The sequence below is a fragment of the Westerdykella ornata genome, assembly GCF_010094085.1.
Source record: "Westerdykella ornata strain CBS 379.55 unplaced genomic scaffold EI97scaffold_4, whole genome shotgun sequence".
Classification (NCBI taxonomy): domain Eukaryota; kingdom Fungi; phylum Ascomycota; class Dothideomycetes; order Pleosporales; family Sporormiaceae; genus Westerdykella; species Westerdykella ornata.
The window spans coordinates 379,377-393,038 of NW_022986854.1; the positions used below are offsets into that span (position 1 = coordinate 379,377).

The following is a 13,662-nucleotide window of genomic DNA, read 5'->3' on the forward strand; positions in this document are numbered from 1 at the left end:
GGATTGAGCGACGGCAGTATGTAGAATGTGGGTAGGTTGGGTGTGGTGAGTCTTGGTCAACGTCGAATTTTGATGCTGTCGCTAATCGGAGTTACTTCGGCAGATTATACATCACGTGGGGTGCACGTGCCCTTAATACCTAGATAACCGTCTATCTTTCTATCCAGAATCTACGTCATCTATCATCAGTTGGACGTGTGAGACGGAGTGAACATCGCCCGAGGTTTAAGTGACGGTCTCGTGCAATGTTAAAATGTTTGTCATGGGCAGAGCATTCACCATGCGCAGCCTTTCATCATTAACGCCCCAGCATCGGCAGTGGATTAGAACAATGAACAGAGAGCTCCGGACAGAAGACAAAACTCATATCGAGGCACCCTGTATCATACCAAGTCCCACTCTGCACCCCCAGGTACGATCTACAGGATGCATTGTCTATAATGTCTCCTGGGTCGAACATATAATATTGTCTGTCAGGTGCAACGGCCTCGAAAGGTCCTCGCCTCCGCTCCAACTTCAGAGATGACCTGGGTTTGAGAAGTCATGGACAGTAGGTCTCGCCACAATCAACTTTAGTCAGCTTCCCATGAGTGAACGCGTCGAATCATGCGTTGAAAGAAGCAACCCGTCATATGGAAGCTCAGCCATTCCCGATAGGTCCCAATTCAGTCTGTGACGGCCATGTCACGTTATTGATAGTTCACGCTTACACAAACTGCGGGGAAGCTCCCATTTTCAGCTCATTGGGACGATCAAAGCTTCCGGTAGATGGGTCATAAATGCATGGCGAAGGCGCCTGTGGATCTCTGGTTCGCACCAGCTCATTGCCCTCTGCATCATCATTAGTCCACGGTGTGAAAGCACATATAGTCCATCAGATATGCCTACTCCATTCTTCCACCAGAAGTACGCAACGCAAACCCATAAAATCTTTGAAACACATCACACCCCGCCACAGACCAAGGACGATCGAAGGCCATCGGACGCAAACGATCTTTCAAGAACAAGTTCCGCCTCTTCTGACATGTCCTCTCCTCCGCCGCAGTCTCATGATGATTCCCCTCAAAAATCCCCTTGGCACGATCGTCGCAGAGTAAGCTGTTCTTGCGTTTGACCGCGTCGCCAGAATACTGACTCCTTTCAGTCGTCGGCTTCGAACAGATTGGAAAACTTTGTGAGACCCCAAGATGCAGAGCATACAGCCAGAAGGGCAAGTATGCAGGATTTCTATGCTAAACCCGGGTTCTTTGGCAAGATGTGGAACAAGTAAGCGTGCACTGTCTGCTCAGTTCCGGAAAGGCCTATTCACTGACTTTGTTTAGTTGGACTCATGGTCCCACCACTCCAGGAACAACGGCTCCGGGGTCGAAGAGCGGAGCAAGCAATAAAGAACCGAGAGACATCACCACGCTTCGATCCGAGTAGGAGGCCTATCAGATTTGGGAGATGGAAGATCGACCAAGTGCACCAGTGCGAACGGATTCTTTCCTTACGGGTTCGGAACTTGGTCCGCCAAAACCTGAATCAGCAGACGACCGAGTGCCACACATATAAATTGGTTATGACCTTTTGCATTGGGAGGAACTGGCAGGTTACAACAGAAATTGCACGCCCAGGGGCTGTGTCCATTTGAGGTAGAGTTGGTTTGAGATTTGTTACCATATTCTGTACTCTCATATTAACCATTGTAAATGGATCTTTTACAATATTATTTGCTCGTGGACCGGAAAATCAGTACGCGCAAACTGCCTGGTTGAACATTACTGTGTACAGGTCTACATGCGACGGAGGTGAATGGAGCTTGGGCCAAGCGGGGTCATGGCGTCATGCCATGATTGGTCGTAGTGAGCTTGAATCTACCTGTTCTCAACACCTCTCCAGATTGCCTACTGTAAAAGTCACAACATTCCCAAAGGCCCTGACGGATCCGGAATTTTCGATTTTCATTACAATACGAACGATCCTTCGCCGTAAGCCGGATCCTGTTTTCCTTCGTCCAACATCGTCCTCGTCATGCAGGCAACTTCTCCTTCCCAATACCCCGATACAACAGCCATCAACCTTGATCGGATTCTCTCGCGCTTAGAGCAGGTCCTGCTCTCTCCGGAGTCCTCTTCCACATTACGGAAGTCCAGCTTTGAGCGAAATCGCGTAGGCGCAGTATGTTTCTCCACATCCCACCCGGGACCTTCGCTCACTCCGGCAGACGTTGCGCTAATGGTCTCCTCCTCAAGAATGTAGAATATGCACGAACATTATTGCTCAGCCTCGAACATTCCGCGGCGACATCAGCGACGTCGAAGTCGAAAAAATCATCATTACAAGCGGACCTTCAACAGAAGCGCGAGCTGATCAAACAATTGAACCAAAGGTTGTACGAGCTCAACCAGCTCGACGACGAAGTGTCGGAAGACTCCACAGACTCAGAAAACGAAGATGAGGACATATATCCGTCATACGCACCACATGTGAAGGAGGAAGCTGGAATTGAGGTCAAGTCAGGCAATCAGGGCAATGAAGCATTCGCGACAGCAGCGCAGAACCTCGCATCGGAGCTACGGCGGAGAGGCCCCGCACAACAAGAGGACGTTACTGCGACAGGGACGGCGCTCTTTTCTTCGAGAACACGCGCGAGCGGCGACTCAGGAAAATCTCAGGAAGCATTACTGGAGCACCACCGCATCGAGCAGGAATCGCTGAGTACGAGCCTACTTGAAATGGCAAAACAACTGAAGCAGCAATCAGTACATTTTCAGAATACTCTGGAAGGGGATAAGTCGATACTGGAACGGGCTGTTGAAGGCCTTGACAAAAGCACGTTGGGCATGGAAGCCGCTGGTCAGCGGATGGGCACATTGAGAAGAATGACCGAAGGGAAAGGCTGGTGGGACCGCATGAAGCTATATGCACTCATATTCGGTCTGTGGATAATCGCCTTCCTCATCGTCTTCGTTGGACCCAAAATACGATTCTAGACGAGAGAGAGGGTGCTCGGAGAAGGTGCCGTTGGCTATGTGATCGATAGAGCCTCAGACTCATACATTAGTATGAGGGTGCAATGACGGTGTTTGGGACAATTTGATATCCGCGATACAAGTGTGGAGGTTGGAATCCCGGAGTCTCCATGGAGACACCACACCACTACCCACTTCTACGATATGACAGTCTCATCCTCAGCACCAGAATCTGTGGACCCTTATCACACCAGTTGGGTCGAGATTTTTTTCCAAACCTTTATTCGTCGATGGAATCGTGTTGGAGCCTCAAAGATCTCTTGGCGTGCTGATCTTCTGAGCCTAAGCTTCGCGGAGACCTGTCTACACAACACCACGACAAACATCTCCAATCAGCGAGTTACCGCATACATTCTTTTTGGACCCTTATTTCCTAGGTAATCCGCCATGGAGATGCTTCAACTGGGCTCGCGCGGTATGTCCCTAGGCCCATCCCCTGACTCCGCATTCACTCCTAACACAATCACCCTTCAGCCCACCACTCCGGCGACGACGAAACCGAGCGCGAGTACGACCGCCTTCGCGACCTCGCCCGCCAAGAAGCCGCAAAGCGCTCCTCCTGTTTCGACCGCTCGCGCGCCGCCTACGAATCCGGCGACGGCGCGCTCGCCAAGCAGCTCTCCGAGGAAGGAAAACGACATGCCGCGAAAATGGAACAATACAATCGGCAAGCGCGCGACTTCATATTCCGGGCGAACAACAGCGTCGACAGGGTGCCGGCGGACACGATCGATTTACACGGCTTGTATGTGGAGGAGGCGGAAGATATCTTGGAGGAGAGGATCAAGGCTGCGAGGCAGAGGGGGGAGAGCCATTTGCATGTCATTGTTGGGAGGGGGAATCATAGTACGGGGCATGTGCAGAAGATTAAGCCGAGGGTGGAGCAGGTGTGTAGGGAGTTGGGACTGCATTATGCGACGGAGGAGAATGATGGGAGGATCTATGTGGATCTGAGGGGTGGGCAGGTCCATGGCATGCCGCCGCCGCCGCCGAGTTATGGTGGGTATCCTGGACAGCAGCATGGAGGGCAGCAGCATGGAGGGCAGCATCATGGTGGACATGGTGGGCAACCGCAGCATCATGAAGGACATGGCCATCAACAGCAGCAGCAGGGTAACGAGGTGGAGGAGTTGGTCTTGAAGGGGCTGCCGAAGTTGTTGAAGTCGCTGAAGTGTTGCGTGGTTATGTAAGAAGTTGGGGATGGATTTATTGCTTGTGATACCCCCTGCGGAGGTTTGGAAACCATGGTAATCGTTTATATAGCGTAATGGAGTGTCTGTGTTATTCATGGAGTCTGGAGGTTTGTCTGGAGATCGCGTTCAGGGCATGTTCAGGACGGAGCGAACAGCACTGATCCAACTTTCTGTTGCGTCTGGGCATCATATGCCTCGCCCATTCATCCGATGCCTACTCGTAGGCCAGGATGACCAGTGTGCAGTCATCAGGACATTCCTCGACCAATGAAGTCTGCACTAGGAGAGGAAGAACGATGGCAAAGGCTATGAATCACTCCAACTGTCGCATAGGGAAGTTGGATGCATCTTCACGGCGCAGTCAGACTTGCCGATGACCTCGAAAGCGTGGTAGGGTGTGGATCAATGTGTCGTCTGACCGCTCTTCTGCCAGCATAGGTTATTACGACGGCATATGCTTGCTTTGCCATCAGATCCTAATAGCTAGACAGACGATTTTCTATGAAGTTCGACGATCCCATGTTACAGAGTTTGGTTCACGTTGATCACCGTCATCAGGGCGCAATCGGAGGTAAATAAATGCGGCTCATGCTTATCTCAAAGCCAATGTGAGACGTTAAGTTCTTACGGGGGCCATGTCCCTGGGTTTCCTAGTTTCACAACAGATGGCAAGGCTGATGATTTTAACAAGATTACGTCCGGGAGTGAAAGGAGGAAAGGACAAAGCGGAGCATGGTACGAAGCGAGTATATGGATTAGCGTTGGTATGATTTCTACTGGTAGGAAATCAGGATGCAAGAAGATGGAGGAGTGACTGCGGATGGCTTGTGATCATGGAGACCCTGTTCACTCGAGATTCGAGTTGCCTGCCATAACGTCGATCTTTCTGGGGTAGCGTGGTTCGTTGCACAGCCACCGCTGGCTAAAACAACCCGGGCGTACGCGCCGTCGAGGTACCATCCGACCTCAACAATCACCGACACTCTTTCTGAGGCACCCTAATCCGGCAGGTAGCACCTCTCAGACCCCCCTTTTCCATTCTCTGTCTGAGAGTCGATACCATAACATCAACGCATGGATGCACTCGTGACAACCTGTAAGAAACCGCCTCTCAACCGCCCGCCCGCCTGCCGTGAACTTCCACCCAACCACCGGGCGTACGCTTGGCTCAGGTAATACCGTTGATGAGATGAGAGCAAGGGCTAAGAGTCGCTGGTAGTTAACTATATATATCAGTCATGGCTTGTCAACAACAATGGCTCCACGCCTCTCCTTGGCCTCGACGCCATGCCCGCAACCGCAACATTCCTTCAAGCTTCCTTTCTGCTCTGGTCCTCTCTGGCTCACTGGGTTCGCTCGGTCCCCGTGAAGAGAGACGACTGCCCTGGATACAGAGCGAGCAATGTCCAGAGGACGGATCGTCGTGTCACTGCCGACCTGACCTTGGCGGGTGAGCCGTGCAACATCTATGGAGATGACCTTCGGAATTTGAGGTTTTTGGCCGAATATCAAACAGGTACATATCCCTCATTCCGCCTGTATACCTTGACATGCCCACGGCCTGTGACTATATAAGAACGGGTGTGTCTCAGTCACTGACAAGACAATCGATTGAATCGTTTTCCTGAAAAACTTTGCACGTTTCCTTGTTTCTATCCGGCACCATCTACGATCATCTTGACGAATACCGTCCCTTGCTGATATACATCCACAGACTCGAGGTTACACGTCATCATATATGACAAGGAAGAAAGAATCTATCAAGTCCCAGAATCCGTTGTACCTAGGCCAGGAGCTTCCGCCAACGATGAACATTCCGAACTGGATATCGTACTGGAAGAAAACCCATTCTCATTCACTGTGATCCGCAAGGAGAACAACGAGCAAATCTTCACAACCAAGGGCACCAACATTGTCTTCGAAACGCAATATGTACGGCTGAGAACCTCTCTACCAAACAACCCTGCTTTGTATGGGTTGGGCGAACACACAGATTCTCTACGACTGCCTACTTCAGGTTACTCCAGGACCCTTTGGGCACGTGATGCAGGCGCGGTGCCTCAGAGATCGAACCTGTACGGCACGCATCCGGTGTACTTTGAACATAGAGTCGATTCTGGAAACACCCATGGCGTCCTGATGCTGAATAGCAATGGAATGGACATCAAGATTGATAATAATGAAGGCCAATACCTAGAGTATAACATGCTTGGTGGGGTCATTGACCTTTACTTCCTAGCCGGGCCGGACCCCTTCGATGTGCCTAGACAATATAGCGAGATCTCCCAGAAAGCAGCCATGATGCCATACTGGGGTTTCGGGTTTCATCAATGCAGATACGGTTATTCGAGTATTGATGAAGTCGCAGAAGTTGTTGCGAATTACTCTGCACATAACATTCCTTTGGAAACGATGTGGACTGGTCTGTCTCGGAATATTCGTCGCTCTGGCTATGGTGCTGATGTCTTTTAGATATCGATTACATGGATGGGTATAAAGTCTTCACTCTTGGCGAGAAGTTCCCCCTACGCAAAATGAGAGAGTTTGTCAACCATCTTCATGGAAATGACCAGCATTACATCGTCATGGTTGATCCAGGTCTGTCCCCACCAAGATATCAAGCGCGTTCCAGAGACTGACGGATCCAGCTGTTGCATATCAAGATTATCCCGCTTTCAACAATGGGAGGGATAAGGACGTCTTCCTCAAGAGGAACGATGGCAGCATCTATAGAGGCCGTGTCTGGCCTGGCGTTACAGCTTTTCCTGACTGGTTCCATGAGAACACTCAGGGCTATTGGGATAATGAATTCGCGACCTTCTTCAGTGCCGAAAACGGCGTTGATATTGATGCTCTGTTTGTCCATCTGTTCGATACATGAATTTTCACTGACCCCTTTTCTCAGTTGGATCGACATGAACGAGCCCTCCAATTTCTGCAATTGGCCTTGCGAGCATCCAGAGATGGAGACTCAGCAAGAGCAGGGGTTTGAAGATCTTCGCGAGCTTCGCAAAAGACGCATTAAATCGCGTTCGAAAGTCACGGAAAGGGAACCTCTCCAACATGCAGATGTCGTGAAGAATGCGCCTCGGCAGAACAATGGCGGCAAGAAAATAGGATTGCCCAATCGTAACCTCACTGTCCCGCCATACCGGATTGGTAACACTTTCGGCGCTCTCAGCCAAAAAACCGTAGACACTGACCTCATTCATCGAGGCGGTTGGGCAGAGTACGACACGCACAACTTGTAGGCCGCTTAGTCCCAGCTCTGTTTTCGGACCTAACGATGACCCAGATATGGTACAATGATGAGTAAAGCTAGCGCTCATAGCATGCTCCAGAGACGTCCCAATAAGAGACCCATGGTCATCACAAGGAGCACATTTTTAGGTGCAGGAAACTACGTGGGTCACTGGCTGGGAGACAATGTGTCCGCCTGGGATCAATACATAACGTCTATCCGCCACTTCCTACAGTTTACAGCCTTCTTTCAAGTTCCCATGGTAAGACTTCCAATTCCAGGGAGCGGTTCCATAGCTGATTATCCAGGTCGGAGCCGACGTATGTGGGTTCCTCGATGATGCCACCGAAGAGCTCTGTGCCCGTTGGACAACTTTGGGAGCTTTCTACCCCTTCTACAGAAACCACAACGTCGCAGGCGCACGGTCTCAGGAGGCCTATCGATGGGAGTCGGTAGCTGCGGCTGCCCGTAAGGCGATTGATCTTCGGTACAGACTACTTGATTACATCTACACGGCACTGCATCAGCAGCATGTAGATGGAACACCTTTGGCGGCCCCCATGTGGTAAGTTTTTCGAGTTGTAGACAAAGATTCTGGCATCTAAAGCGTCAAAGGATGCACTTCCCCGAGGATTCCCAAACCCATGGCATCGAGACCCAGTTCTTCTACGGCCCCTCACTCCTCGTCAGCCCAGTCACACAACCCGGTTCCACATCCGTATCCGTCTATCTCCCCGACGATCTCTTCTACAATCTCTTCACCTTGGAGCCCATCCCAGCCGAAGCCGCCAAGTACGAATACAACGATATCACCGTCACAGATATCGTCGTGCACATCCGCGGCGGCTCCATCATCCCCGCTCGAATCAACAGCGCAATGACGACCAAGGGGCTGCGAGACCAGGACTTTGAGCTCCTCGTCGCTCCTGATCATGACGGCAAGGCGTGGGGTTCGTTGTATCTGGATGATGGCGAGAGTATTGTGCAGGAAGGGACTAGTGAGATTGAGTTCACGTTTGATGATGGGGTCATTAGGATGGAAGGGACTTTTGGCTATGCTACTAGGGTGGGTGTTCGGCGAGTGCTGGTAGCTGGGCCTGGTGGCAGGAAGATGTATATGTTGAATGAGGGTCTGGATGGGCCGTGGGAGTACGATCTTTCGAAGATGAGGCCGACGACGGCGTAAAGCACATGTTGCTTGGGTGGCTTAGCATTTCTTTCCTCTTTTCCTTACTTTTTCCCTCGTTCTCTTTGCGGGATTGCAAGCGTGGCATGTTCATGGCATATTGATGCATGGGATATCTATCAAATTCCTTTTTCTCATATGAATTGCAGCTATTCTTTTACCATCTCATATGCATTTGGTGTTCTACGTTTTCCAATGTTGGTACAATGCGACTTACGATGTGGTTTACGAGGTTGATAATTATATCCAACCCGATCTCGTGTTTTGAAACTCCATCAGCCCCAACTCCGCAAAACGATCTCCAGAGCAACACGCGTTTAGCGCTTTGGGCTTTCCAAACTGCTCGTGCAAGTTGGTCTATATCTCAGAGTTAATACCAACTCTATCGACTCACGGGCTTTATTTCAGTGTTCTTTCATTAGTTCACCGTTTATTTCATCGGGGCCATGTGGAGTATTTTCCGCCAACATCTATCCTTGAGTTCTTACGGTTAAGCAACACGATCGGCCCCCAAGACACTTTACACCTGCCACATGCTACGAGCTTATGTTGCGCATGCAACGAATACCAGGGCCGAGGATTGTTTCCCGACTTTCAACTTCTATTTGTGGGATACGCCTCGTAGTCCGAAACGACGTCACGCTCAGCTCGATGTCAAAGTCCGAAATACAGATGCCGCTGCAATGGCTAGGTACAGATATTTAAGATCATGTCAATTCCCATTCATGTTTGGAGGATCACTGCCATTCCATCAGGAAGTCCAGGCACAATGAAAGTTTCCGCCGTGCTCAGTCTCACCTTCGCCGCCCTCGTCGCGGCAGCAAATCACCAGCTCCCCCGTAAGATTGGCAGCTATTGCGACGCAGCAGAGGTACTTATCCCAAACTCCCTTAAACACAATATCCATGGTAACATATAATCGCTCTGCTAGGGAACAGGAACATGCCAAAAGCGCTCCCACTGCGAAGGCATCGCCTACGCGAACAACTTCTGCCCCAATAGTACATTCTCTCCCTCTCCCCATCATCCTCCCCTCTCTAACTCCTCCCCAGACCCCGCAGACGTCCAATGCTGCGTCCCCAAAAAATGCTCCTCCCCCTACAAAACCTCCTACTGCCGCAAAACCGACCAAGGCTGTCCAGGCGGCTCCTTCATCAGCGGGCACTGCCCCGGCGACTCGTCCATAAAATGCTGCGTGCAGTCCCCCTCAGCCGACAAACCCTCGTGCTCCAACCCCGCCGAAAACACGTGCACTTTCTACACGGACTGTCTGGAGAAGAAGATGCAGTGCGGGAGCTCCGGGTACCCTATCGATTACGGCTTGAAATACTGCAAGAAATTCACTGCTGCGAGGGGGGAATTTAGCGCAAGGGGTAAGGCGTGGATCACGAAGACGATGTTGTGCCTGCAGCGCGCGCTGGTGCCGTATGCGACGGGCGAGCAGAAGGGGACGTGTGCGAAGCTGAAGGAGTTTGCGTTCGCGACGCATCCGGGTTGTTATGTGAGTAGTGGGGTGTGTGCGCTGCCGCCGGGGGATTGGGAGGTGATTATCAAGACGGTGAGTATTAAGGAGTTGTTTGGGAGTGTCGATGCGTTGAAGGCGACGTTGCAGACGGCGGGGGATTGTGTTGAGTTTTACCAGTGGTTGATTGAGAGGGGGATTGTGAAGGTCGTGGAGAAGGTGAAGGATAAGGTTGAGGATGTTTGGCACAAGATTACGGGTTGGTTTTAGGGTGTTGGGGGGTGGGGATGAGATTGGGTTGGGAGAGGTACACCAAGTATGCGCTCTTGAGACACTAGTTTTGGGACACTGAAAGGGCATTTAGAAGGCTACCTTATAGCTTCTGCCTCTTCTTACCTCGCTATCATCGCTATAGTTCCTTCTTCATGGTGGTAAATCGACCGTTGATTGCCTTTCTATAGCGTAGAGTAGTATTCATCGTAAACATGCCGCGTTAATTCTAAAAAGTTCCGAGTTTCCCCTATCTATAGCATCCCGCCAACAGCACTTTAAAAAATCCACTAAATCACAGCTGCAACCAAATCTTCCATCTACGGTGAAGTATTGCTACAGGCTCCTGCAGTACTATATACAAAGCACGCAACTACAGCGTGAAACAACACCGTTACTTGCAAGGTTTGAACCTTAGCTACTACACAATGTAAAACACTTGAGTGCTAGCAGCCTGATCTCCTCCTCGTCCAACATACAACATACAACCTAGCCAATAGATAGCGTCCTACACGCAGCTACTAACATAACCCCTAGAAGTTACATTTAGCAGTGTCGACAATCAAGAACCTTGCGCTCCGCACCTTACACTTCCACACTTCCAACCCCAGCAACAAGAAAACCAAGGTGCACTTCGCTACGATCCCTCTCCCTCGCCAGGGCAAGTCTCACAAACAACAAGTACTTACAATCACACATCTTGACCTTCCTGCATCTGACTCTAGCACTTTGAAGCGTAGTGTAAGCTGTCAAACACGTTCTGCGCGCAATATACCTCCACGACTCGATTCAATTTACCTGACTGTTCCGATCGAGAGAATTTCTTGATAATGGCTCCATCTATGACTCTTTCGATAGACTCGAGACCGCTCTAGTAGTGAATGTACTCATCACGTGACGAACCACACGCTTTGATATCTTCGAAGCGGAAAGTATCCAGCGCTTCACAAAGGTGGTTAGGGATAAACCCCATCACGACACAACAGGGGTTCAGAACATCTGCAAAAGATCGAGACACGATGGTGATCAACTTCCGCAATGTTGCGCATCTGCACAGAAGGGATTATAGTTCCGAGAGTCTGTATTTGAAATTGGGAAATTGCATTAGATTATATTAGTACTCAGTTTGATATCCAAATCAATTGCTCTGCCCCTCAAACCAGAGTAGAGATTCAACCCAAAGACCTCAACTCCACCACCCCTTCCCCCGGAATCGGTAGTTCAGCAACTCCCTACTTGTAAAGGAACAGCTTCACGACCCTCAACAACAACATCCACCCCCACAACCTCCACCCCGTCGCATGCATAATCCGAATCGACAGATGGCTAATACTAACCACCCTCTTCGCCCTCCCAACAGCCAACCCATCATACCTCTTCAACGCCTCCGCCAAATCCCCACTCAGCACCATCGACTCGGCCAAATCCCACCCATCCATCAGCGCCAAATTCGCGCCGTTCCCCGCAAACGGAGAAACAGCATGATTCGCATCCCCGATGAAAACGACCTTGCCCTCCAACCCCTTCAGCTCCGCAGCCTCGACATACCCGTCCTCATGCGCAAACGCCTGCTTATCCCTCGCACTAAACCGACTCAACACCTTCCCATCCGTCCCCTCCAAAATCCTCTCAAACCGCTCCCCAAGCGCCGGCACCCCGATCCGCCTCGCCTCCTCCACCAGCTCCCCCCTCTCCTCCTCAGATAGCGGCTGCCTCCTCGCCGCCACGGGCTCCCCAACCCGCCACGACAAACACCAAACCATCTCCTTCTTATCGACCGGCGCAATGAACAGCGCCGCGCCCTTCCCCGAAATCACCGTGCCGAACTCATCCGCCCTTCCAGCCGGCGCGTGCTTCAGCTCCGCCGTCCCGATAATACACGCCGGCCCCGCAAACTGCAATCCATCGCTCGGCCGCAGCAGACCGCGCACCTTGCTGCTACTCCCGTCGGCCGCGATGAGGAGATCCGCCGTAAGAGTCCCTTTCGACGTCTGCACCTCGATGCTGCCCCTCCCCCGGTCTTGAGACGCCGAAGACGGGGACGGGGCCGACGAGACGCCCATTACGCTCTCCCCCCACCGGATCTCGACGCCGGGAAGCAATTCCGCCGCGGAAACGAGTTCGCGGCGCAATTGCCCTCTTGCGATGCGCATGCCTGCGACGGGCAGGCCGGGCGGGGTGGCGCTGCGCATCTTGAGCACGGGGTTCCAGTCGCGGTTCCAGACTACGAAGCCGCCTTCTCCTCCTCCTCCTCCCTCTTCCGCTCCTGCGTGCTCGGCTCCTAGCCCTACAATGGCGACTTCCAGCAATCTGTCCAGCAGCCCCATCTTTTGCAGCGTCTGGATCCCTGCTGTTGGCGCGTCGGATCGAAGAGATAAGGAGTAGCCTTCTCGGTTGGGCGGGATGGCGCTGGGATCGCGCTCGATGAGCGTGATGCGGGGAACGGGAGTAGAAGTGGAGACGCTGGGCCAGAGTTTGTGCAGCGAGAGGGTGAATGCGAGGCCTGAGATGCCGGCGCCGGCGATGAGGATGTGTTTGTCTTGAAGGAAGTGCTGCTGCGAGGATTGTTGGGAGGCCATTGTGAATTCGGATCCTAGTTGGAAGGTGTTGGTTGTTTCGGATCTGGAAGGGGGAGACGAGAGAAGAGTGATGGTAATGGCAGAGAGATGAGAGGCTGGAAATCCAGAAACGACCCTTACTTCTTCCTCCTCTTTGAGTCTGCGATGCGCAAACGATAAGACAGCCCTTGCGAAAGAAATGTTTGATCAAAGGAGATGGTCAGGGAAGTCTTCAGTTAGGCCGATGGGCCAACTGAACCAACGTTGGGTAGTGCGCTCGCGGTTTATACGTTGTTCGGTGTTAGGCAAACACCGATAACATGTGCTTAGTCGTCGCAACGGGGCTGCTCAGCAACTCGTATCCTTCAGCGCAGTTCTTATTCTCTCGAACGTGGCACGATACTTGTAGAATCGATTGTCCTGGATGGGTGGAAGAATGGAAAGGGTGACGCGGTTGCGCCGCCACAAGGTCGGAAGGTCGGTGAAATCGGTGATTGGTATATACCGATGCAATGCGAGCTATACGAGGACGGCAAATCCCGAAAGTATGATTTGGAAGGCCAATGTTGCTAGCATATCTCCCAGTCGTTCAGAATCTTGAACGGAGCGATGCAGAGCAATCAGAGCGGAAATTGTAGCGGAACTTGGTTGTAGAAATGAGCGTCATGACTATTACTATTGATGTTACACGCACGCTGTAATCCATGCAAGACGCACCGTATACCTATGCCCACGACG

The 13,662-nt window shown here is 51.6% G+C and overlaps 6 protein-coding genes across 6 annotated transcripts; 5 read left to right on the forward strand and 1 right to left on the reverse strand.

Annotated features, from left to right (window-relative positions):
* Positions 1-703: 703 nt before the first annotated feature.
* Positions 704-1,628, forward strand: EI97DRAFT_217495 (uncharacterized protein). Its single transcript, XM_033793842.1, has 3 exons — positions 704-1,093; positions 1,145-1,266; positions 1,323-1,628. Exons 1-3 carry the CDS (start codon positions 881-883, stop codon positions 1,423-1,425), a joined length of 438 nt encoding a protein of 145 aa, XP_033656273.1. The 5' UTR covers positions 704-880; the 3' UTR covers positions 1,426-1,628.
* A 385-nt stretch (positions 1,629-2,013) lies between these two features.
* EI97DRAFT_372305 (synaptobrevin) lies at positions 2,014-2,975 on the forward strand (the record flags this gene model as incomplete). Its single annotated transcript, XM_033795341.1, has 2 exons — positions 2,014-2,160; positions 2,235-2,975. The coding sequence occupies 2 exons, from the start codon at positions 2,014-2,016 to the stop codon at positions 2,973-2,975; spliced, it is 888 nt and encodes a 295-aa protein (XP_033656274.1).
* A 92-nt stretch (positions 2,976-3,067) lies between these two features.
* EI97DRAFT_484346 (DUF1771-domain-containing protein) lies at positions 3,068-4,694 on the forward strand (the record flags this gene model as incomplete). Its single annotated transcript, XM_033802113.1, has 4 exons — positions 3,068-3,429; positions 3,489-4,127; positions 4,178-4,200; positions 4,641-4,694. Exons 1-4 carry the CDS (start codon positions 3,402-3,404, stop codon positions 4,692-4,694), a joined length of 744 nt encoding a protein of 247 aa, XP_033656275.1. The 5' UTR covers positions 3,068-3,401.
* A 479-nt stretch (positions 4,695-5,173) lies between these two features.
* Positions 5,174-8,793, forward strand: EI97DRAFT_430987 (putative alpha-glucosidase). The gene is made up of 9 exons (XM_033797823.1): positions 5,174-5,303; positions 5,427-5,723; positions 5,922-6,629; positions 6,680-6,805; positions 6,856-7,063; positions 7,113-7,454; positions 7,503-7,710; positions 7,757-8,013; positions 8,064-8,793. The coding sequence occupies exons 2-9, from the start codon at positions 5,495-5,497 to the stop codon at positions 8,632-8,634; spliced, it is 2,649 nt and encodes an 882-aa protein (XP_033656276.1). The 5' UTR covers positions 5,174-5,303; positions 5,427-5,494; the 3' UTR covers positions 8,635-8,793.
* Positions 8,794-9,856: 1,063 nt separating this feature from the next.
* Positions 9,857-10,366, forward strand: EI97DRAFT_484357 (uncharacterized protein; the record flags this gene model as incomplete). The annotated part of the gene is made up of 1 exon (XM_033802114.1): positions 9,857-10,366. A coding segment is annotated over one exon (510 nt), but the record flags the coding sequence as incomplete, so codon positions are not given.
* Positions 10,367-11,655: 1,289 nt separating this feature from the next.
* On the reverse strand, positions 11,656-12,918 carry EI97DRAFT_363392 (FAD/NAD(P)-binding domain-containing protein; the record flags this gene model as incomplete). Its single annotated transcript, XM_033794985.1, has 2 exons — positions 11,656-11,880; positions 11,911-12,918. Coding segments are annotated over 2 exons (1,233 nt in total), but the record flags the coding sequence as incomplete, so codon positions are not given.
* Between the last annotated feature and the right edge of the window lie 744 nt (positions 12,919-13,662).